This window comes from Conger conger, chromosome 6 (genome assembly GCF_963514075.1).
Source record: "Conger conger chromosome 6, fConCon1.1, whole genome shotgun sequence".
Classification (NCBI taxonomy): Eukaryota; Metazoa; Chordata; class Actinopteri; order Anguilliformes; family Congridae; genus Conger; species Conger conger.
The window spans coordinates 46,645,975-46,670,658 of record NC_083765.1 but is presented as its reverse complement, the minus strand read 5'-3'; the positions used below and the strand labels follow the sequence as shown (position 1 = coordinate 46,670,658).

At 43.4% G+C, this 24,684-nt stretch overlaps 3 protein-coding genes across 3 annotated transcripts in view; 1 reads left to right on the top strand and 2 right to left on the bottom strand.

The window, feature by feature from the left end:
* Window positions 1-1,007: 1,007 nt before the first annotated feature.
* Window positions 1,008-10,835, bottom strand: LOC133131197 (cuticle protein 16.5-like). The gene is made up of 4 exons (XM_061246431.1): window positions 10,639-10,835; window positions 7,450-7,553; window positions 6,992-7,055; window positions 1,008-2,957 (listed from the first exon to the last, which is right to left on the bottom strand). The coding sequence occupies exons 1-4, from the start codon at window positions 10,712-10,714 to the stop codon at window positions 2,419-2,421; spliced, it is 783 nt and encodes a 260-aa protein (XP_061102415.1). The 5' UTR covers window positions 10,715-10,835; the 3' UTR covers window positions 1,008-2,418.
* Window positions 10,836-14,123: 3,288 nt separating this feature from the next.
* Window positions 14,124-15,862, bottom strand: ndufc1 (NADH:ubiquinone oxidoreductase subunit C1). The gene is made up of 4 exons (XM_061246783.1): window positions 15,706-15,862; window positions 14,920-15,023; window positions 14,425-14,502; window positions 14,124-14,268 (listed from the first exon to the last, which is right to left on the bottom strand). The coding sequence occupies exons 1-3, from the start codon at window positions 15,749-15,751 to the stop codon at window positions 14,443-14,445; spliced, it is 210 nt and encodes a 69-aa protein (XP_061102767.1). The 5' UTR covers window positions 15,752-15,862; the 3' UTR covers window positions 14,124-14,268; window positions 14,425-14,442.
* A 1,951-nt stretch (window positions 15,863-17,813) lies between these two features.
* naa15b (N-alpha-acetyltransferase 15, NatA auxiliary subunit b) overlaps window positions 17,814-24,684 on the top strand; it is a 29,577-nt gene continuing 22,706 nt past the window's right edge. Inside the window, exon 1 of the mRNA XM_061245015.1 lies at window positions 17,814-18,095. Coding sequence (XP_061100999.1) covers window positions 18,042-18,095 — 54 coding nt within the window. The 5' untranslated portion in view covers window positions 17,814-18,041. The remainder of the gene's footprint in view (window positions 18,096-24,684) is intronic.

Here is a 24,684-nt window from a genome sequence, read left to right as displayed (position 1 = left end):
GCTGCCACTATGGAGGGAGGGTATTGGTCCACAGGGATTCTCCAGGCCCTTCAAATGAGCGGCAGGGAAGGGCTGGCAGCAGCACCAATCAAAAGATGTCACCCAATCAGATGAAAGATGCGCTGCATGGAAGGCCAACATCTCAGCATGTAGTTACAACAGGAGGAGTGCAGAAACATGTCCTTCTCAATTTAATTATACCTTATCCTCGAGCAGGTGTCCTCATCCGAAAAGGGTTTTTGTTGTAGCCCAGCACTACGACACAATTCCATTTATCAAAGTCTTTCATAAAGACCAGGATTAGTTAGATAAATCAGGACTTGAATCAAAATCTTCACCCACACCAGTTCATTTTAGACAGGTTTAGACACCCTGCCTGCAATTGAGTGTGTCAGAGCCACCTTCTGGGGCATTGTGGGATTGGCCACAGGAGTTTGTCAGCTGTACAGAAGCCCAAACAAAACTGCACATGGTTGAGTTTGAGATTTGTAAACTTCAAACCATCTGGTTTTAACTACAATTTCTGCCCCTGAAAATATGGTGCTTTAATGTGGACAATATGCTCAGTGTCCCATTAATTGAAACGCATTACAATATTATCCCATTTTTAACACCCCTATTTCAAACTGAACACACTGTGCAGTCCAAAAGTACTTTTCAACCCATTCATTTCAGCAGAGGCATTGAAACCTGGAGGACAAAACAGGTCAGTGTACACATTTTGGGCTAACTTCAGAGCTGATGGGAATGTAAACTTCACCCAAGCACATTGAAAGGCAAAGAACAGATACACCGGGATCAGGGAACCTAGTGAATAGAGAGGGATGCTAGGTGGAGGTCAGGGAATAAATGGGAAAAAGCAGAAACCTAAAATTGGTTGTCACAAAAAATTGCCATTATGGAGGACATTTTCCATCAGACCAACAGTGAGGTTTTGTGAGTCAGTAAGGGACTGGTTTTGTTCAGGTGATATGGTGGATGAACTCATTTAAATACAATAAAGAAACTGCTGAGAAGGTGCTTTTAATTTCCATTTCTTGAACCATAGCTCTTCATAACATTTTTAACATTGATCAGGCTCTCATACAATCAGATAAATTATTCCAAACAGGGAACACTTCTGTTCGGCCACCTAATCATTAAAATGCAAACTTGCAAAGTGGGAATGCATCCACATTTCCAAAGACACCCACAATTATGAAAGATTAAACACAGCAAATATAGTCAAAGCCTTTATTACGTGGCTTGAATTCCCTTGTTCCGTGATTAAATGTTTTAACTGGTTAAGGTAGCAACGTGAACTATGATACAATATACATTAAAGTGATACTGCGTGGGTTTTTAAAATGCAATGTCCCCTTGCACGAGCTTCACAGTTACAAGTAAAGACTACACCGTAACAGTTCTTAGCGTATGGAAAACGGTCAGCGGTTTTTCTAAAGATTTAATGAAAATGACAAATCACATTGTTCTACAAACATGTTGGGTGCAGTCGGCATATGGTAGGGCAGAGAAGCACAATTTTAAGGCCTAACTCAAGGTTGCTGTGGGTAAGTGTGTGGATGAGCAGCTGGTAGTGTTTCAGTGGCTGGTTGCAGACAGAAAAGTTGAACAGTCAGAAGAGCTGCAAGACAACAGGTGCAGCTTTGGCTTCTGAGGAGGTAAGGCAGGCAAGGTAGGTGCTCACTACTATCGGGTTTTTTTTTTATGAAGGTAGATTGGCTCAGGTCTGTAAACAACTGTTGAGGGTTGAGCAGCAGTTTGTAGCAGGAGGAAGAGGAAACTGACAGGTTTTGGTCACATTTCACAATAAGATGCAGCAGAGGATCAAAGAACGGTCTCCTACGCCATATCTGTATAGGTAATGTGTTCATTACCATAACCTGAATTTTTATTTTTTTTTATCAAAATGAGGTCAAGGCATGATCGACATGCCCAGATTGGTATTGCAAACACTTCTCATCAAATTTTGAGGTCAAGGTTGTACTTTCAGCAAGCACGGGAATCATATCCCCCAATTTTCAAGTGCCCCTTTATACAAGGATGCTTTTCCATGTTTAAGAATTCAAATTGGAATTTAAAATTCCTGGGCCACAGAGTAATACTTCATTTCAAACTGTACTTGAGACAGCCAGTTTGAGGGGAGAAGAGAAACAAAAAACAAAAAAACACCATAGATAATTGCCTACACTGCATTGTACTAAAGATTCAATGGTTTCGAAACTGTAGAAATGTAGAGTAAATGGCCTTTGAGGAGGTCTGTTCAGAAGAGGGAGAAGACTGGAGCCCAAAACTAAGTGTGCATAGTATTGGTTAACCTCTGCAACTTATTGTAAAAGGTTACATGGGCTGGGACTGGTTGGTAGGAAAAGGAGTTGTGCCTCTTCTGTAGCGCTGTGCACTCTCTGAACCCTGGGCCTAGGCGGCAGCAGCCTCGGCGACTGGCTCTGGTGCCGCCTCGGGGGCTGTACCGGTGGTCTCTGCTGGGGCGGGCGCGGCCTCCTCTGCAGGCGCAGGGGCTGCTTCAGCCGGTGCCGCTTCCGCCGGAGCCTCCGCTACCGCCACCGCCACGGCTTCTATCGCGGGGGCCTCTGCTGGAGCCGCTTCAGCAGCGACGGGGGCCGCCTCCTCTACCGCCGGAGCGGCCTCGGCTACCGCCGGCGCAGCCTCTTCTACAGCCGGAGTTGCCTCAGCAACGGCCGCTACCGCCTCCTCTACCGCTGGAGCGGCCTCGGCTACTGCCGGCGCCTCCTCCACAGCAGCAGGAGCCGCCTCCGCGGGAGCCGCCTCAGCAACAACCGTTTCCGCGGGAGCGGCCTCGGCAACCGCGGTTTCCGCAGGAGCGGCCTCTGCAGGCGGCGCTTCCACAGCAACAGTCTCCACGGGAGCAGCCTCGGCAACCACAGGCTCAGCGGGAGCCTCTGCAACGACTGGGGCAGCTTCTTCAACCACCGCACCTAAAAATGACAGAGCAGCAAGAACACCACCACTGAGAAACAAAGCAGAATCTCAAACGGTCTCTGCTGTGGCTGAAAGAAAGGGCAGAATGGGGGACATGCAGCTGCTCAAATTGGCTGTACTAAGACCATTTGAAAAGCAATCAAGACTGTAGGCAAACCATTAGCTAGAAACACATTTCCAAGAGTTCCAGACTAATTTAGTTTCCACTTAAATGAACGGTTCTGAAAGTTTAATATTGCATTTGTCACATCAGTTATGCATGCTACACCCTAGCCTTCCTGTGCACTACACAGCCCTGTAAAAAAAATTAGCAGAGGCAAACATTTCTCCGGCACTTTGAATACAGGAGCAACACCCACTTGCAAGGCATGGACACAGTGGAATACCTTCACCCAATAGGAGTAAAACTTCAGCAGGCAAAACAAAGTTTGAAAATTCAATGGATTCCCAAAGTATTTGGAGACTCAAGAGCAAACTAAACCAGAGTAGACATTGGCTGACCATCTGCATTTCTGTAGCTACCAGTACCTGCAAGCGCTTAATTTCGTGATTAATGAGTCCAGTAATCGAGTTATGCAAGGCCCAATTCCAAATTGGGAGCTTTAAAAATAATAATAATAATGAAAAATAAAAATCATCTCTAGTCTATGAAAGCAATCACACAGATTATGGAAGGATCAAAACAAGAGTTAGCAACTAGCAGTCAGGTAAGAACTTACAAAATAGTGCAATACTTTAATACATTGAGATCAAACAAGGATTAAGCACTACTAACTGGTTCCTTTGCTAGAGTATTGCATTAGGAAAAGTGGAAATGTAGCCTTCAGAAAACCCCTTTGGAGTAATCAATTGTACATTCATCCAACACATAATTGAGACTACTCCTCACTTTAAATTCTGACGACTGATGGCTTGCCTGTTAAAACAGTCCAAAGTGTAATAGGTTTGCTCCACACCCCACTATAATTGCTTCTGCTTTGGTTTGATACAAGAACCAAAAGGGAATCCCCAACATTAGAGTTTAGATCCACAAGGATGTCGATGTATATGCACTTAGAATAAGCTCAATGAGATGAAGCTCAATCAGCACTTGATGGGGAAAAGGTCTCAATTTGAAGAGCTGCAGGATCATCTGGCTACAACTTTTCTCCATTTTCTCCTCTCTCCTCAACGCACCGCCTCCTCCTCCTCAGTCCTCCGTCGCTGCTGATGACTTTGCTGATTTCTTCGATGAGAAGGTCGCAGTCATCCGCAGATCCTTTACAACCGCCGCCCCCCTCACTGTGCCCTTCCCCCCCTCTAGGCCCATCCCTTCCTTTTCCACTTTCTCCCCCCTTACAGACTCTGATGTTTCTCAACTCCTGCTCTCCCACCGCCCTACAACCTGTGCCCTTGACCCTATCCCCTCTTCTCTTCTCCAAACTATCACACCTGACATTCTCCCATTTGTCACCTCCCTTGTCAACTCCTCCCTGTCTTCCGGCTGTTTTCCGGCATCCTCCAAGAGGGCCCACATCACTCCGCTGCTAAAAAAGCCTACCCTGGATCCCTCCATCATCCAGAACTACCGCCCGGTATCTCTTCTTCCTTTCCTTTCTAAAACTATAGAACGAGCCGCTTCTACTCAACTTTCTTCCTTCTTTTCTAACAACAACCTGCTAGACCCCCATCAGTCTGGCTTCAGATCGGGCCACTCGACAGAGACTGCGCTCCTCTCCGTCAGTGAGTCACTTCATGCCGCACGAGCAGCCTCCCTCTCCTCTGTCCTCATTCTTCTAGATCTCTCTGCTGCCTTCGACACTGTGGATCACTCCATCCTCCTGTCTGCCCTGTCAGCAACGGGCATCTGTGGCACAGCCCTGGACTGGATTGAGTCCTACCTCTCTGGTCGCTCCTTCCAGGTTGCCTGGGCTGGTTCGGTATCGACACCTCGGCCCCTCGCCACAGGAGTTCCCCAGGGCTCAGTCCTTGGCCCGCTTCTTTTTTCTCTCTACACTCGCTCCCTTGGCCCTGTGATCACTGCACATGGGCTATCCTACCACTGCTATGCGGACGATACCCAACTCTTCGTCTCGTTCCCGCCGTCTGATACGCAGGTTTCAGCCCGTATCTCTGCTTGCCTGAGGGACATCCAGAGCTGGATGGACAACCACCATCTAAAGCTCAACCCAGGTAAAACTGAAATGATATTCATCCCTGCTAATACCTCTCCCCATCTGGATCTCTCCATTTCCCTCGGGGATACCACACTCACGCCGTCACCCAGTGCAAGGAACCTCGGCGTGGTGATGGACAGCAGACTGTCCCTTTCCGAGAACATTGCGGCGGTGACCCGGTCTTGCAGGTTCTTCCTATACAACATACGGAGAATCCGCCCCTTTCTCACCCCCTACTCGACCCAGCTCCTGGTCCAAGCGATGGTTCTGTCCCGCCTGGACTACTGCAATTCCCTCTTGGCTGGCCTCCCAGCGTCTGCCATCAGACCCCTCCAACTCATCCAGAATGCAGCAGCTCGTCTGGTCTTCAACCTTCCCAAATACTCACACGTCACCCCCCTGCTTACTTCCCTCCACTGGCTGCCTGTCATGGCTCGCATCAAATTCAAAACATTGGTGCTAGCCTTCCAAGCAGTTAAAGGGTCTTCCCCAGCTTATCTGCAAAAAATCATCAGACCCTACACCCCTGCCAGACCTCTTCGTTCAGCCTCCACAGGCCGCTTGGCACCTCCCCCTCTCAGAACCTCCACCTCACGCTCACGACTACTGTCTGTTCTGGCTCCACGGTGGTGGAACGAACTCCCCGTTGAGGTCAGAACTATAGAATCCCTCCCCACCTTCAAGCGCAAGCTGAAGACACACCTCTTCAAACAGCACCTCTCCCCATCCCTCCCTACCTCCCTGTGAACCTTAATTGTTGTCTCTGTGACTTGTGTATCAGTATTTTAGTTGGCTAGGTAAGCAGTGTTCGGATAGTTAACTTTGGTGACTTTTGCTCTTTGTTTGTTTGTTCAAAAAAAAAAAAAAAAAAAAAAAAAAAAAAAATGGCCCTTGTCCTTATCTTTGTTGTACAGGTAGCAGTTGAAATTGTACTTACCTCTAGGGTCTTTCAGCCAACTTATCCCTGGTTATGGGTATGCACTTTGTTGTACGTCGCTCTGGATAAGAGCGTCTGCCAAATGCCAATAATGTAATGTAATGTACAACAGACAAAATGGAAGAATCATGAAGCATGGAGTTCTGACCGGCACCATACCTGGCTCAAAAAGACACCAAGGTGTCCAAAGAACCTACCAATCACACCCAGCCACTGGCACACATTCTTAACAGCATGGACTCCATTTATAGCAAGCCTGTGTGATTAGGGGAAAGGGTGGGGGCGTGCAAGGGAGATTGTGACCACGGCAGCTAAGCACGTAACCAACCCGTGAGCTCTGATGAAGTCAGGCTAATGACAGACAGGAAGGCCATCCAGCAAACACATTGCCTGGTCTTCACCCTCTCGATTCAGGCAGACCTTTAACTTACACAGGCCAAAAGCCCTGGGCTAATCTTTTTAAAATAAGGAAGCTTATGACCAAAGCCGTTTGCAAGGGACAATGATGTACACCATTGCCATCCAATGGTGTACATCAATACTGTAGGGTGTTTGAAAAAATACAAATAAAATGGTGGTTTCGATGCATTTCTCATTTGTGTCCTGGTGCCAGATACCAATGACACCTTAGGTGAGCCTTCTGTTTTGAAAGTCTTTTTAGTTCAATTAATACCCGATAATAATGAAGAGTGACAGACCGATTCATGTATTCCTAATCCCATTCAGCAAGTTCATTCCTGTGGCCCAGTTCCCAACCACCGCCTCATCCTACTGCCACTTTCCGCTTTGCAAGAACCAACAAACATGTTGGCGCTTGGGGAGCGAAAGGTTGGTCAGTACCAAATAGGAGTTTCAAAGCAGGCAGATTGTACCCCTGGTATAACCCCCCATGCCCCAACCCAACCCTGTACAGTGCTGGCCGGCATGCAGGACTTACTCGGGACTTCAACTGGACTGCTGATTTCTGGCGCCTTTTCCTTGCCGGTTACAGTCCTGTAAGCCTGTTGGAAGAGGGTGAGGGGTGGTGGTGGAAAGAAATCAAACTTGTCCAGACCCCTTTAGACACGGTCTTCCTTACCAACAGCATAAACACTACAGTGAGGCAGACATTTTGCATGCAGTACAAAGTCTAACCAGTTGCCTCCCAATACACTGCTACCTGGAGGGCGATAGTAGTACTGAAACTTGCGGTATCAATTGTAGCATGCTTGGGTGGACTTTAAACCTCAGGTTTAACCCCTAGACCACGGAACTGCATTACAACTAGAGCAGCCAATCCTCATCTCAAATTTGGAAAGCTGTTCCAATGCAGTTTTACGGTTGAATAGTCCAAGCACACAGCTGGAGACCCAAGAAATTTGGAACAGGTATTAGGAACAAGGGGGCGACACTCACGTAGACTGCAGCTGCAGTGAGGGAGCCACCGCCGATGATGTAGTACACAAGGTTCTGCCCGGAGCCCCCGGGAATCCCGAAGGACATGGATCGCACTGGAACCACTGCGGGACAGAGGGAGGGGCAGGTTAACATCTAGGAAGTGACATCAAGGCAGGCCAGTGCCACATGCACTGCACAAGCTCAATTCATATGGTTAAGCACAATTCTCAGAACTGCAGTCCTGGAGGGGCACAACGCCCAGAAATGCTATGGTTATACCAAAGCCACATAAAAATAAAGAACATGTTTTGTAGTTTTAAATCCCATTGTGTATATTTTATCATTTCATTTATATCAAATGGCACACCCTACTCTAACAGTTAGAATAAAAGCCCCAGAACAAGTTTGTTACACATGAGAGCAGAGCATTGCAGTGTTGTACAATTGATCTGCTTTACCCTGTAAAGGATTCTCAGGGGTTATTGGATTGTGAAGAATGCATTTAGGCACCCATAAATACAACTGCCAAAGCTCATTGGCTTCTGCTCAAACGCTTTCTAATCAGGATTCAAATGTCTTCCACTTGAGCAATGAAAACCATTAACTTCAAATGCAAATATTACTTTCAATGTCATTAGAGGGACTTCACAAACAGGGATTATTTTAGGTAAAAAATGAACAAAGAGAAACCTTTGAAAACATCTCCATCAAAGCAGTACTGGAGGAAAAGCAGGATCGAAAACCATGGAAATTAATTGAGAATAGCTTTGTCTGTCAAACGCCAATATTCGAAACTAAGGACTACCCTGTCAAACAAAAGTTACATTCCATTTTGTGAAAATGGAACAGGTGACTTTAGGATTCGAGTTTAAAAATGCCTGAAGTCAGACTTGGAACAATGAGGACTAGTCTCGTATTCCCACTTAACAAGTCGAGACACGCTTACGTAGCCGAAAACCTATTTAATCAAGTGACGGTGTAAAAAACAAAAAACAAAAAAATATTTATATATATATATATATATAAATATATATATATATATAAAATAAAAATAAAATAAATGCAGGTGAAACCGCACTTCTAAACAAAAAAACAAAGCATTTAATTCAACAAATGAATCCAATGAAAAAGGTGTGAATCAGAATGTCGATAAATTTCGCACGTCCAGCATTAATTTATTTTTTGTACTCGACGGTTAGAATTGGACGAATCTTTGAAAACACCGGAGTACAACAATACTAGCCCACTGTTGAAATCGAGATCAGTCGTTTGACACCAGATTATTCTTCGCAATTATATATTCTTATAAAATGCAAGCAATGTTGTCGCAACTTCAAAATTTACAAACCGGTGTGTAACAGCAGGAGTTGATCTATCCACCATACAACCGATTATCGTAAACATGGGAGAAGAAAAAATAATTTAAAAAATGAAGTGAAACAAATCATCAAAAGGATTTTCCGTGATTGAATTGTATTAGCACGAGAGAGTCAGCATCTTGCGCATGAGACACGCCCACCCTCTGCATGCGCTTTCGACTGGCGCAGACAAACAAAGAATCCAGCGGAGACCAATTTTCTCACGCGAATAAACCCTGTCGATCGTTTAATCGCATCCCTACAATTAGACTGTAGACGCTAGTTTTATTTATATTCGTAATCAGTAAAGCAGCCTCAGAAGTAGAAGGTATCCATGTGCCGTGGCAGTGGATTACACCATGACACCTTTCATCTCTGCAGCTCAGGGCTCAAACATGGCCGAACAGAACTGTACATGCAGTATAGGGCTGTTTGCACAAGAATATGCACGTGGAGACCCGGCCCCATTTTCCAGTTACGTAAGCTCCTCAAAGATGGTTTCCAGCTCGTCAGCAGGCCACTGTCATATTCACCTTGTTGGTCTCAGCCCTAAATTTGCTGTGCGGTGAAGACATTTACAATTCTACCAACCCCCCCTTGGCCGAATCCAATATAATTTAGATAAATTAAACAAAACCGGTACTCATTTAAAGTATGCAAACAAACCATGTCTTATTCCACAACTGTTTTCTATACCCCTTGTCCGGGCCGCCTGCCTCGCCTGGTGCAGGATATTTCCAAGTTTAATAAGTTTCCCCATTTTGAGAAAGTACATATGGAACAGGTTCACAACCGAATAATGTAGCGACGTGGATAACAATATTGTTCACTAGCTAGTAAATACAAATGAAAAAATGAATTCGTTCCAATTAAAACCACCACGGTGCCAAGTTCTCTTCTTAAGCTACAGCATTCACTGAAAAACAAAAATAAATAATGATAAATGCATATTTATGGAGATTGCTTATGCACTTAGTTCACTTTCTGATAAAGCCTAAATTTATGCAATTTCCATGGCCCATTTCTGCAATCGTACAAGGCTTTAATGCCAGCTTCGCTTCGTGCATAATCATGGTTGAATTTGGAAAAGTGTTTTCGGGGGTTTTCCTACACCAGACGGGAGAGAACAAAGTTTAAGTTTAGCCCATTTGAAATTTGTCCCGTATGCAGGCCTACACATTCTTTATGTTCTCTATACATAGAGCTCGGCCAACTCGTTTTCTCACACGTGAGCAAGAGGAGACACTCCACCATCTTAGTCACCACTTAACAAAGGTCATGGATTTTTGTATGGTCGTTATAAAAAATATTAAAACATATTTACGTATTCCGTTAAAATGTGCCAAGATTAATCATAGTACATGTGGCAAAATTTGGAGAGAAAAGAGCGCCTCTTTTGACCAATTATCCAGATAGCCACCCAATTATTAATCATCCTACATTAGTTTACATTTTGCGAGACGTGTTTAAATACACCATTTCTAAATATCAAGTCGCAAATATGTCCATCAGTTATATGCATTTTCCATGGAATAGTGGTTTCTTTGTTAAAACTATCAGCGCATCAGCAGTCATGACTGTCGTATAAAAAAAATAATGGTACTTCCCCTTTAAACGTGTTGTGTAACACTCAATTAAATTGTTGCGAAGCCATTATCTTTGAAGCAAGTGCAGCATCGGTGCACAATTCTGATGTTTTATAGTAAAATACACATATGACCTTCAAATATTTCCTTTCTTGTTTCAGAAATCCACAAAATAATTGTACTCTGAACTATTACATGCAATTGAGCAGCTCTTGTTTTAAGACAACTAGTACCATTTGAGGAAAAAAGTATTGTACTTTTACCATTTTTGGATAATGGTGTGACTGTCTTCCTTGCCAAAGGCCCAAGTCTTTGCCAGGCCGTTCTGCAGAGAAACATCGCTGCTCAGTCCAGTGGACAAAACTACACCGTGCACTTCGGTAGATGGTGACTGAATGGTTATCGTTTGGAATGAAATCCAGCTTTGGCTGGTTGACTAGCTGCAAGCTCGCCAACTCCCCCTCTTAAAACGTCACACAGCACAGGGAAAAGGTCATATAAACACGTGATAATACACCAAAAATTACGAGAGTTTTCAATTTATTATTATTATTATTTTTTAACGCAATTAAGATAATCTAATTGTACGTTCTAATTGCACACTGTTTAAAAGGCATGGTTCGCAATCAACATGCCCTCAGATATTTAATAAAGAATTGGACAGAGTAGGGGGCGTGGCATTGGGATTATGTCCAGGAATAATTCGGGATTTTCTTTTCGTAGATGTTACATTTTTTAAATGATTATAACCTTAATTTCAGTAAGCGCCATCTTCGGTTTCGTGGGGAAATACAACTTAAGAAATCGTGTGTTAAATGTAATCATTTTCAGGTTGGTTGTTTCGTGGACGCAGCGAATAACATGGAACTGGGACGATCACTGATTTTACAGCTATTATTCAGAATGTTTTTATAAATTTGCTGGTGTTGTTCGGGTCAAATAGGACAGTGATACTTAAATTGTCTCCATTACCAACAGCAAACAAAAGGCACGCCCCCCTGCAACATTTAAGGGATCATGGCTTTCTACTTTAAACTGAGCAAGAGCGTTTAAAACGTATTCTAATTACATAAGTCGTTTTAATGACTGATGACGTTTACTGGTTTAAAGAGGATCAGAATTCAGAAGCCAATTTGGCAGTTTTGAAAGCCATCTTGGTTTAACAGCCCTTGTAGAAGACACGCCCACCTGTATTCAGTCAAGTTCTATCTGCCCTCTGCGCTGCCTACATTTTTCATTTGTACAGAACACGGTTTTCGTAGGACCGTGTCCGAAACTGCCTACTTGCCTACTATTGATTAGTAAGTCCAATAGTAGGCAATTAAGCTGTTTCTGATATGGTCCAGAACTCTCTCTATCCCTATGTATAATGACATTATTTTAGTTTTCCATTATTTTCGTGTTTATCAGTAGATTTTAAGTATAGGTATAAGTATAAGACTTCATACAAATGTTGAGTGACTGAATTAAACCACAAAAGTGGTAAAGTGAAAGACTCTTCCTACCAACTCCTACTCCCCTTTGTTCCATTCATGCATGTACTTGACATTGTAAGAATGAAATTAATAGGGCATCCCTTTCATAAAATATATATTTTTGTATATGCATGTCAATTATGTTTTTGTATAAAAAGCAGTATCTTCAAAGACTATCTATATTGAATAATAGTTGTCCCACATCAATTATTTCCAAAATGTGATACTCACCCTATGTCTGAATAAGTTCACTCGAGTGAGAAATACAAGAAATACAAGAAAATTGCACAGAATAGAGCTGGCAGATTGGCTCTTCACTGTCCTTTCCCACACTGATGTAAGGGACATGCATAAAAGGCTATCATGGTAAACTGTGGAGGAAAACATTACAACTTACCCTGGCCAAATTATACAACTGGCCGTATCCACAAAAACTGGTTGACTCATAGATTAGATCACAGTAAAGCATCCAATATTTGGACACCAGGACATTCGCAAAAACACAAGAATGTGGCTAAAATGTAGTTTAGATGGCGGAAAAGTTAGGAGTAATTAAGTAAATAAACAGAAATGGATGCGGCCCACTTTCCCCACCTCTGGCTCATGCTATCACCCCAAGGTCATCAGGGTGTTCCCCCAATCACATCGCTCAAGGGCAACTTCTGGTTAGTGGAGCACCTGCAGCCTTTTTGCATTGCCTGTGCTAGTCGTGCAGTCACCCCCTGTTCACTCGCTGTGTGGGTCACCCCCCGTTCCCCATTCACTCACTGTGGGTCACCCCCTGTTCACTCACTGTGTGGGTCACCCCCTGTTCACTCAGTGTGGGTCACACCCTGTTCACTCGCTGTGTGGGTCACCCCCTGTTCACTCACTGTGTGGGTCACCCCCTGTTCACTCAGTGTGTGGGTCACACCCTGTTCACTCAGTGTGGGTCACACCCTGTTCACTCGCTGTGTGGGTCACCCCCTGTTCACTCAGTGTGGGTCACACCCTGTTCACTCGCTGTGTGGGTCACCCCCTGTTCACTCACTGTGTGGGTCACCCCCTGTTCACTCACTGTGTGGGTCACCCCCTGTTCACTCACTGTGTGGGTCACCCCCTGTTCACTCACTGTGTGGGTCACCCCCTGTTCACTCACTGTGTGGGTCACCCCCTGTTCACTCACTGTGTGGGTCACCCCCTGTTCACTCAGTGTGGGTCACCCCCTGTTCACTCACTGTGTGGGTCACCCCCTGTTCACTCACTGTGTGGGTCACACCCTGTTCACTCACTGTGTGGGTCACCCCCTGTTCACTCACTGTGTGGGTCACCCCTGTTCACTCACTGTGTGGGTCACCCCCTGTTCACTCACTGTGTGGGTCACACCCTGTTCACTCAGTGTGGGTCACACCCTGTTCACTCACTGTGTGGGTCACCCCCTGTTCACTCACTGTGTGGGTCACACCCTGTTCACTCACTGTGTGGGTCACCCCCTGTTCACTCACTGTGTGGGTCACCCCTGTTCACTCACTGTGTGGGTCACCCCCTGTTCACTCACTGTGTGGGTCACACCCTGTTCACTCAGTGTGGGTCACACCCTGTTCACTCACTGTGTGGGTCACCCCCTGTTCACTCACTGTGTGGGTCACCCCTGTTCACTCACTGTGTGGGTCACCCCCTGTTCACTCACTGTGTGGGTCACACCCTGTTCACTCAGTGTGGGTCACACCCTGTTCACTCACTGTGTGGGTCACACCCTGTTCACTCACTGTGTGGGTCACCCCTGTTCACTCACTGTGTGGGTCACCCCCTGTTCACTCACTGTGTGGGTCACACCCTGTTCACTCAGTGTGGGTCACACCCTGTTCACTCACTGTGGGTCACCCCCTGTTCACTCACTGTGTGGGTCACACCCTGTTCACTCAGTGTGGGTCACACCCTGTTCACTCAGTGTGGGTCACACCCTGTTCACTCAGTGTGTGGGTCACCCTGTTCACTCACTGTGGGTCACACCCTGTTCACTCAGTGTGTGGGTCACACCCTGTTCACTCAGTGTGGGTCACACCCTGTTCACTCAGTGTGGGTCACACCCTGTTCACTCAGTGTGTGGGTCACCCCTGTTCACTCAGTGTGGGTCACACCCTGTTCACTCACTGTGTGGGTCACCCCCTGTTCACTCAGTGTGGGTCACCCCTGTTCACTCGCTGTGCAGCGCAATGAGGAGACAGGCCTAAAATTACCATGGAGTAAATGTAAAAATAACACACACTTCTTAAATAAGGAGATTGAACAAGTTACATGTCTGTAGAGAGAATATATTTACAACTTTATTTATTACATAACATGGATTGATGCATTAACCACGACTAGCTCAGCAATATACAATGGAAAACAAATCAAGCAGGCTCTCGGCATACTTTCACCTCTATACTTTTTGTCCTGTAAAAAGTGGGAAAATACAATTACAATTTTGAATCTGCATTAATAACAATTAAATTAATACTTGTTACTGTTCTTATTACAAAAATCATCATTAGGAGATCATTCTGAATTAATCATTTCTGGTGTTCAAACTTTCATTTGTGCAACACTCACTTGCCACTTGGACTTCTACTACTCAAGTCCATTCCTCTTTTTATATTCATGCACGTCTTCGCTGTGCTGCTTGAAAAGCTATGGAAAAATTGTTCGAAATAACAGTTATAGGTCCAGTTTTAGGAATATAGACTACCATATTATTACAGTTGGAAATACAAAAGGTACATTTAATTAATGAATATTTCTGGGAACAATGAGAAACGTAATCAAAATAATGTGCTGTTGCAGGAGATTGTCATGTATCCCTTGTATAAGCACATTAAATTAAGCCAGCTTGGGAGCCCATCAGGAATACCAGAGCATTCACTTGCTTATAAGTGAAATGGCTGTCAGTGAAACCTTCAGAAGAGACCACGTGTGGGTGGCCTAAACTTTTACAACTGAACTTCTCTGAAGGGGTACATTGAGCAAGAGAACTAAGAAACAAAGGTCAGGGTTATATAAATTAAATATACATAAAATATATGTGCAATTTCTGAAAAATTACATTACCAGTCCCCACAGAACAGCGGAAGTCCCGAATGCCAGACCCACGCGCAACCAGTTGATGTTTGTGTAATCAGGCTTTCTAGCAGTGAAAGCTGAACGGGCAACCGCTGGTAGTACAATGAAAGAAAACAATGCCTCCATTTAATTACAACTCATCGAAATGAGTAACAGTTGCACTGTATGTTCAAACTTAGGAAATGGCGAAGATAATACGCCAATCTGTAACATTACTGAAAACATACCGTGTACTTAACTTAGCTACCTTGATGAGGTTGTTACCCAGCTAGACCTAGCTATCGCTATCCAGCCAGCTAAATAGGCCCACACAGACAGATTTTTAACGTATTTTTGGTTGTCCAGACAAGAAAATTTGAATCTTTTGTTTCGTTTGGAAGGTTCATTTTCAGAACAAATTTAGCAAATGAAATAGCTACTTTGCTTGCTAATATGACCTAACCTTCGCTCGGTGTCGACGTCCGTTACCTTGCTACGTTAGCTAAGGAATTTATCTATAGGTTTACTGGTAGCCATGTTTCTGTTGTAAAACTGTGGACCTACATTATATGAGATATGTGCATCGTCAGCTAAATATGAAGAAGTAACTTATGATGTCTAATTTAGCAGGGCTAGTTAGTTAGCTCATCGTACTTCAGGGAAGGTCAGGATTGACCGGGCCTAGTTAGCTAGCTAGCCAAGTTAGTTAGACATTCTTCAATTAGCTACCTAGCAAGACAAATTAACAGTGACGTATGTCATTTATAATAATATTAATAATAATTCTATACTCACCCTTATTGGCTGTTGTCGCCTTCAACAATACCCTGGCTAGAGACATAATTTCAATTGCTGAGGATGGACGTCTGCTCAATCCTCTGGCCAAACTCTGCAAGAATCATCACTCGATTAGTCGGGCTGTTGAGCGCAAGCATTGGTTATGATCGCAGAGTATTTCGATACATCCTGATCGTAACAAAGGACCCAACGTAACGTTACATCATCCAGAAATACCAATTACCTACATATGCTGAGTATTTATATTATCATACATTTAATAATATTGTCACAAAATCAAGGACAATTTAGAACGAATTAATAATAGGCCTACCAGCTTTTATACAATATGTCGGAATATCAGTGGCACAGGTCTGCAATCTGGATAGGAGATGGCAATTCATTGTGTGGATATCTGTTCAGAACAGCAGTTCGATATATGTATTGTTTCCAAACACTTCTCTCACTGTCTTTGAAAAAGAAGAAATGTAACAAAGTCAATTCTAATCACCCGGAAAAGAGTGTAGACTCAGGCTCAAGGGGCTATAATTTAGGAAATAGAATTTAATTGAAATCCAAATGGATGAATGGAGAACAGAAACGGTGTAATTAAATAATCTACTTTAGCTGCCACAGTTACAATATAGAGGCAATGTCTATGTGAGGCATCACATGATCCAAAATTTTGGACTGTACATTTTAAAAAATCCAGCCACTGCAAAGATCATTTTACCATAGATGACTTGATGTATAGATGTGCTATGACTGTTGCCAAACATATTGAAGCACTGAAGAGTTGCACCCTGAAATCTGGAATGTAATATATGGCAAATATATGTATATCCCCTGTAGCGTAGTGGTTAAGGTAAATAACTGGGACACGCAAGGTTGGTGGTTCTAATCCACAATAAGATCTTATTGTAGCCACAATAAGATCCGCACAGCTGTTGGGCCCTTGAGCAAGGCTCCAGGGGAGGATTGTCTCCTGCTTAGTCTAATCAACTGTATGTCGCTCTGGATAAGAGCGTCTGCCAAATGCCAATAATGGAATAGAATATCAATTTTGTGGAACATCACAAACAGGGAAGCCCAAATCCTTGGTCCACTTAACAGGAAAGCTGAATAAGCATTTCAGTGCACTGTTCTGATTGTAACTAGAATTTAAATGAGGGTATATTTGAAATAAAATTGTGTCTTCCCCTTTGCAACATTCATGATACCCTGCCAATCATGTATCTTCATTCCTCTGAATCATCTCATGGGGCAGACTGTAGCCTAGTGGTTAAGTTACATGACTGGGACCTGAAAGGTTGGTGGTTCAAGCCCCAGTGTAGCCATGATCTGCTCAGCTGTCAGCCATAACCCCACATTGCTCCAGGGGGAGTTAAAAGCCTCAGCTGAATAATTTAATTAATTAACACCTGGAATCCAGCATTATTATGACACAATGCTTCTATGGTGTGAAAATCCAAGTTATTCATTTTTTTTACATGTATTTTGCATGGTTTAGTATACTCCCAGCTAACACAAAATGTTCTCACAATGTTACTATCCAAATATTATTAAAACAGTCACCTATTTTATTGTTATAATTTAAGGACATTGCTTTTCATGTGTGTTTTTGTGTTTTGTTGCATTAAGACAATATCAAATGTTTATTTGGACAGGACATGTATTTATCAGCATGCTATTTGTCGAAATGCTTGGATCAACTGTCTTTTCTAACACAAATGGGCCTTCGACCAAATTCAGGTTATTTCTTGAGACAGGTGTGATCTTTTTGGCCACCTGTAAAGTAATGAAAAAACAGAAGCTGTGCTGTCCATCATTTTGGGTCCCCTCAGGTTCCCTTAAGCTAAAACACAATTTATCCATCTGGATCCTTGCATAATACTTGGGTTTTCAAGTTAAACTTGGTCTTAGTGATTGACCAATAACTACAACTTGGGCAAAGCTTGCCAACAAAATATATGCACATGTCATATAGTATACGTGTTATCCCTATTTCATTGGCGAATTAATTTGAATCTTTGCAGGGGAAAGGGAAAGAGGAGATTCTGGTTCCAACAAAACGATTGCGCGACCTCTAGCGTTAGGTCCAGTGTAGCGATGAATGCATGCTTCAACGCGGGGGTGCCCGACGCAGACGCAGAGACCAGCTTGACCCGGAGGAGAAGCGAATCGGCCATTTTGGGCTGAAGGGGGCTTTCAGTCACCACGTGAGAGAGGAGAGCCCGAAAGGGAGCGATCGAGCCAGAGCGAAGAGTCGGAGAACAAGGGGAGAGAGGGAGAGAGAGATTTACATAGTGGTAATTCACATGTGCTGAGCTAAAGGAAATATTGTGACCCGAACAATGCCGACAGTCACTTTGCCGCCTAAGGAGAACGCTCTCTTTAAGAGGATTTTGGTGAGTATATATCCTGGCAGTAGCTTCCTAGCTGGCCACCTTGTTTGGAGAGACCGCTCTACCGCCGGCACTCGTTGCATGATCCCTTGCCTTTCCTCACGCAATGTGTGCAGCCGTCGGCCTAGCTTGGTATTAGTTATCTGACTGGCTAGCTAGCTAGCTAGCTAGCTAGCGCCTACAGAAGGATGATTGTGGAAATCCTGGTGTTGATATCTGCTAAGTCTTGCTGAAACCATGAGGAGAGTTCGGTGGTTCGATCGCTGGCATAACTAGCTGAACAAGATTGTGCATTATGCTGTCGCACTGTGTGGCTTAGCTAATGCTCTGGCTGGCTAAAATGTCGGTGTCTACCGTGAGGTTAAAACGAGTGATCACTCTTAATATTAGGGTTTGGTTGGTATTAGCCTTTCATTTGTGGGCCTAGTTTCTAACCAACTGTCAATATTAACTTGCTGTCCAGCAATTCTCCACTGAATTTAAATTGCGTACATAGCATATTTGCTTTGTTGCTGTGTCAGGTGCTCCACACCGGTGCGTTGGGGATGCTAGCGCTGCCGCTAGGCTAAGGCTAGGCGTGCGAGGGTTCCACACAGCCGGCTAGGTTAGCTTGTTAACGAGGTACCTGTCACAGCGAAACGCTCATTATTTCGCCACACTTTCATTTACGAATTTGCTGAATAGCTATTCTGTTTGTCGAAGCAAAATCGGCTAGCTAGACCACCACTCAATCATAGCACTTTTTACACAGGATTTGGAGTTTGCTTGCTACCTATATGTTGGAATCAGATGGCTATCAAACTTTTGCACCATCGTATCTTGTTGCAAAATGGCTATTTCTCTGTATTTAGCTGATCTTTTAAGTTGAAGTTCAGTTTAATAGATGGAGACAGATTTCTGGGCCTGCTAGCTAGCAAACGTTAGCTATAGCTACATGCTAAATCACGGCGCGTTTAGCGTGCAATTTTGTTCGCGTTAATGAGTTGGCACACTGCTACTCGGAATCTAGCTAACATTTTGGAAATTACAAACCGGGTTAGCGCACGTTATCCAGAAGTTCCGTAGCCAGGAGCAGGCGAGGTCGCTTGTCATAACTTTGAGATGGTTCTGTCCGGGCCAGGTAGATAACGTTAAGTGCAAGAAACGCCACTTCCGATACTGACAGGTTGCTAGCAAGGCCTGTCTTGGAAATGTCATGCAGAAGCTTACAGTTTCGTCGAAAGTCTTACCAGCAAACTTTACTGTTTGGAAAACGTATAACTTCCCCCGCTACGTTAGCTATATTATCTTGCCCTGCCCGATGTCCCACTGAGTTAACTGTAACCTATTCAGCTAGCTATAGCTCGAAGGTTAGCAAACGGAATTTACTATATTAGGCGAGTTACTGTAGCGCAAGTTGTGTGAAGTATGTTACTCCGTGCAGTTCAGCAAATTTGAACTATATGTATTGCTACCATATTCAATTCAGTCATTCTTCAAATGACTGCCTTTAAAATTATGTAGGAAATACGTATGTCTTCTTGGCACCCTGTTTATGTTGTGGAAACGCCGTCGTACTACCACTAGCGAGATCAGTTATCTGCGGTATTTAAAATAGATTATGGTTATGCTATCGTTTTAGGCAACTTTATCGTGCATTGTACTCTGCTACACGGTTTGTGTAGCTACTGTTACAAGCTCCCCTGCATGTTCTACACATAGTGTATCTGTCAAGCTGCATGTCTGAAAGTAGATGAGAGGTATTCTCATATTAATGGTTTGTTTCTGTGTTTGTGAGGTGTGCGTGAAATGTGTCAACGGTTTCCTTCAAAGTTGCAAGAGCTTCACTGATTTGGTAGAGCCAGCTGAAGGTAGCGAGCACGTGCTGATCAGGAAGTGAAGAGCAGCTAGTCCTGCTCCCGATGGTGCATTGTGGTATGCAGAGTATCAGGTGTACCCAAAAAGGCATGGGGTTTATTTTAGTGTTCACGTACATGTGCTTGACCCAGCACTGGATGTTAAATGTGCATTATTGTTTTATCTTTTAGAGCTATGCAGACTATCTACTAATATGCATTCTGATAAAAATCGATGGAATGTACATGTTGAAAGCATCAGAAATGATGGTTTGAGTTCAAATTCTCACATTCTGATCTGAGCACATTTGTCAAGTTTTTGCATTTACTGATCCCTGTTTCCATTTTAGTTGTGATTTGTTACGACTGATCTGAAACCAGTTTTAAAATCAAGAATTGGAACTAAAATGAAAAGAAGTTCCAAAAAGAGTTCCACTTTAATACAGCAACTTTCACTTTGTCTGAAGTTTGATTTAACTCATCAGTCTCTAAAATGAAAAAGTGGATTAGTCAATGGTCTGATTCTTTTCATCGCATTTAAACAACGCTCTTGTCTTCATAGTTCTGTCATACAGCCATATACAACTAGTGAATGTCATCACTTGTTTTAGATGTAGTTGCATCAGTTCAGGTTTGCGTGTAAAACAAAAATTCTAAAATGTAATAAAACATAATATTTCTGTGCTGAAGTTCCCAAACCGCTAAAATATGACACGGCAGCCTATTTACGTTTGCATTAGTGTCGAACAAAGCTGTGAAAGCCCTCCTTTATCATTATGGTCTTACTGGGATTTACAGAGCAAGGGAGTCGACAGCACGGGCACCTCCGCCAGGGGATTTTTACGCATTAACACTGTTGATATTTGGCAGACGCAGCAGTGGGCTCCTAACACGTTGCTAATGACTACAGATGCAAATCTACGTCCACCTCGTTTTGCTCACTGGTTTTCCTTCTGACCAGCATCAACACAAATACTGTGTGACAACAGTTTGATGAAATGTCTGTCTTCACCACTCTGGCATTTGTAATTTAAAGAAATCAAAACCAATACATATTTTTTTTAGTGTGTAAACCTGGTTTCATACAGTACTATAAAAACATTGATGGGCTTAGTTGTAAGCCAGATGAAACGCCATTGATTACTCCTTATCAGGAATATGCTTGGTATTATGGCCTTTTCAATGCGGGTTTATTCAAACCGCATTCAAACTTGAAGGTTATTACACTGAACAGAAGCAAAACTAAATGCGGAAAAAAGTTTCACGGTACTCTAGCACAGCTCTAGGGTTTTCTTGTAACGCAAGGGAAGATGACAATGATGGCTCGGGAGTTCCTCTGGAGCATTCCGTGCTTGCCTTGCAGTTTCTCCTCCTATAGCGAGGAGTTAATACAAGTGTATGAAGCAAAGAGCCCTTAGCACATTGCAGTCGCAGAGAGTGGAATTGTCTGAATTCTGTATTTCTTATGTTTTGTGCAGAAATTACAGAACAACCCATGATATTAACTGACTTTTATGCAAACTATTCTGATAGCATTCTGGTCTCTTTGCTGCTTGTCAGTGTTGTACAATGGAATCAGGTTGCATGAAAAACTAGGCCTGAAGTATTTTCAGTCTGATTGCTGTACATTGTGATTCTGTACAATTTAATACAGAATATTAACTTAAATTAGTGCACAAAGGAATCTGTTTCACGGTTCTGCCCTTTCATGTGTAAGATTATCAGCCCTGCAGATACAATACTAAATTGCATCTGTGGAAGAGATTTTTACAAACCTGTTCACACTTCTAAGAAGAGATACCATTATGTCTTATCTATCATTACATGTCATTTTGCTGACACTTCTTAACCAAAGTGACTTAATGTTTATTAGACTAAGCAGGAGACAGTCCACCCTGAAGCAATGTGAGGTGAAGGGCCAATGTGCGGTTAAGGGCCTTGCTCAAGCCCAACAGCTGTGTGGATCTTATTGTGGCGACGCTGGGGATTGAACCACCAACCTTCCGGGTCCCAGTCATGTGTCCGCTACGCTACGGGCTGCCCCTATGCCAGACATGCACAGAAAATACGATGCTATCAGAATGGTAAATGAAAAGCCAGCACATTTACACACACTGCTTATCTTTCATTGTGGATCTATTTGACAGCTGTACTTTCTACTAGAACCATCACATGATTCTGGCAGTTTGGCCTGTCTGTCAGTACTCTTAATTAGACGCCTACTTTGCACGCCAACTCTGGTTCAGTCAAGGAACGGCACTGATTTTTAAACGTATAAACTGAGTTTAATATCCAATTGCCTTGGTGGGTGTTTGGGACACAGTTTTGTGTGATTTAATTATGCTGTCACACAGCATCTAGATAAGATGACAAGTTTTCATCAAGATGCAGTTTTTATTCTACTTTATCTGAATTTGCTTTACAGGTGCCAAATTCTATTTCCTGGTTTAACATACTGACTGGAGTGAAAGTACGCCACCACCTGTTTTGAACATTGTCGATCAATAAACAGCATGTCCAGAATGACTGTCTGTGCGTCTGTTATCAAAGGGCTGTTCTTGGATGCCTTTGGTCAAGTGGAGGAGCTCACTGTCAGTCCTGCCTTTTTATTGCTCACAGATGGCTGTGATTGGAATAGTACCTTCTTTCAGACTGAGTCACCAATCTTCAGACCCATGCTAGTGTTTCCCCAACAGCTCTCTCCCCCGTTGTTGAAAGCACTGGGCTGTGGGCCTAATCCATGTGTTTAAAAGCTGCTTAATGGTAGAAATGAGCAACCGATTATTGAGCTGTCTGTTACTGAAGACATGGTTGAATGTGTGTGTGTGTATTTATTAAAATGGTGTATGCACCCAGAAGGACTCGTTTACAAGCTGCAGAAGATTGCAGTTTCTTAAAAATTGTATTGCATTGTATTTGGACAGAAGCAGTTACTCTGTCCCACTTATGTGAGGTCAAATGAGGGAGCAAGTGGCTGATAAAATGCTTTTCAAGGTAGTTATTCATCATACGTGGCTATCTCTTTATTGTGGGTGTGATGCAGGCTAGCACCTATATGATCGCGTTATAAATACAGAATTATGACACCTTGCTTTTACCTGCTTTGAAACAGGCTCTCCACAACAAACATGTACCTTGAGCACCATAAAGTTCCTCATCTGCCTGGTTGTGGCTTTGCCTTTGGTATTTTCCGTCACTGCATCCACTTGGCAGTCAGTCATTCAGGCCTGACCCAGGCCACACCCTTCTTATAGGTTGTTATCGTCATTTTGTCCTTTTTCACCTGGTACCTGCAGACTGTTTTTGTATGTATCCGCAACAAGTCAGCATGAACACTCCTCAGAGAATGTCCAGGGCAGACTGCAGCATATCAAGTGAGCTCTGGCAAAGCTCTGACGGACTGAGTGTCCGGTTTTCAGTGCAGACTTCAGAAGTCTAATCGTTTTAGAAGATATTCCAGAGGGTGTCGCTCACTGTTTTGCAGTTGTTGCAAGATGAAGGGCTTGTGTTTGTTTGTTCCTCGCAAACTTCTTGTCTTCTTCATCAAGACAGATGTGATAGCTAGGTCTGTTGGTAACTTTATATCTATCAGAGAATATTCCAGTAGCCATATGTAAATAGCAATTTTCATTGCAAAATATTCTTACCGTTGCTGTATTGCAATGTTGAGAAGCCAACAGTTGCGAAACAGAGATTTTATCATTTACGTTTTTTGTTTTGGGTGTGTAACATTCCAAAAAATATTTTCATATGATGTTAATGGAGTATATTTTACTATTGCCTTCTGCTGTTGTAGGTATAATGTATTTGAAGTGATTATTGTTGACCATTTTCTTATGCCCTAGATGTGATTATGGCTGATTTAAATGTAAAAATCTGATACAAGCGATGAGGTTTATTCCACTGTTAGTCATTTGACTCTTCTGTTGCAGCTCATGTCTTGGCCTTGATTAATATCAGATGGGTCAAAATGAATCTACGCTTGTGATATCATGGTTTTGCTCTGCTGTTTTATTACAGCATGAGGGACAAACTAGGACCCAAATATGCTTTCAGTCTGTTATTCAGAAAACAAAATGTGAGTCTCCACTGTTTGTGTAGTAATGTCGCCAGGGGTGCAGTCTGATGTTTCCATTTATTATGCGAAACTCAAAAGTGCAACAAGTGGGAGCTTCCTGTAACATTGTCGTTTCACTGTACTGAAGTAATCCTAGAAGAAAGTAGTCTTTTCTTCTGCTTAAGTGGCTATTAATGTAGAAGCATGAACAATTTCCCTCCATTGAAGCTGGCAGCGCCACTCCCTCCTGTACCTCATTCCTCTCCATTGGCGTCGGCCTGTTAGCTGTGTTAGCCTAGCGCTCCCAGCCCGGCTCTGTCCTGCCAGTTGTCCCAGTGCACAGGAGGAGGAGTATGGATGGCTAATGCGCCAGTGCCAACCAAAACGATATGGCTGAGGTCTGGACTGTGCCTGAGGACAGCGTTTCCCGCCCGGTGTGCCACGGCACCCTGCTGTGCTGTTGGGTGAGGTGTGATGTGTGCTGTGTGTTAACAAGAATGTGAAAGCTCAAATCATTTTGAAAAACGTTGATGAAAGAATCCCTTCCACAGAAGCCAAAATATGTCATTCAAATGCGTATAGCTTGGTTTAAACCCCCAAATATTTTTTTTTTAGGTTAACTGTTGACCCATCACATCAACACAACACCAGTTTTTTCTCTCTTTTGAGAGTGGGGTGCCATGAGATTCTGTAAATTTGT

Excerpts from the sequence above, each read along its gene's own strand:
- ndufc1 (XM_061246783.1), bottom strand. The coding sequence starts at position 15,751 with ATGTCTCTAGCCAGGGTATTGTTGAAGGCGACAACAGCCAATAAGG. Across the intron at positions 15,024-15,705 it reads GGCGACAACAGCCAATAAGG|CGGTTGCCCGTTCAGCTTTC; the intron begins GTGAGTATAGAA and ends TTGTACTACCAG. Across the intron at positions 14,503-14,919 it reads CCGCTGTTCTGTGGGGACTG|CTTTTCAAGCAGCACAGCGA; the intron begins GTAATGTAATTT and ends ATTTTTCCATAG.
- LOC133131197 (XM_061246431.1), bottom strand. The coding sequence starts at position 10,714 with ATGTTTCTCTGCAGAACGGCCTGGCAAAGACTTGGGCCTTTGGCAAGG. Across the intron at positions 7,554-10,638 it reads CACACCATTATCCAAAAATG|TGGTTCCAGTGCGATCCATG; the intron begins GTAAAAGTACAA and ends TCTGTCCCGCAG. Across the intron at positions 2,958-6,991 it reads CAGTCCAGTTGAAGTCCCGA|GTGCGGTGGTTGAAGAAGCT; the intron begins GTAAGTCCTGCA and ends TGTCATTTTTAG.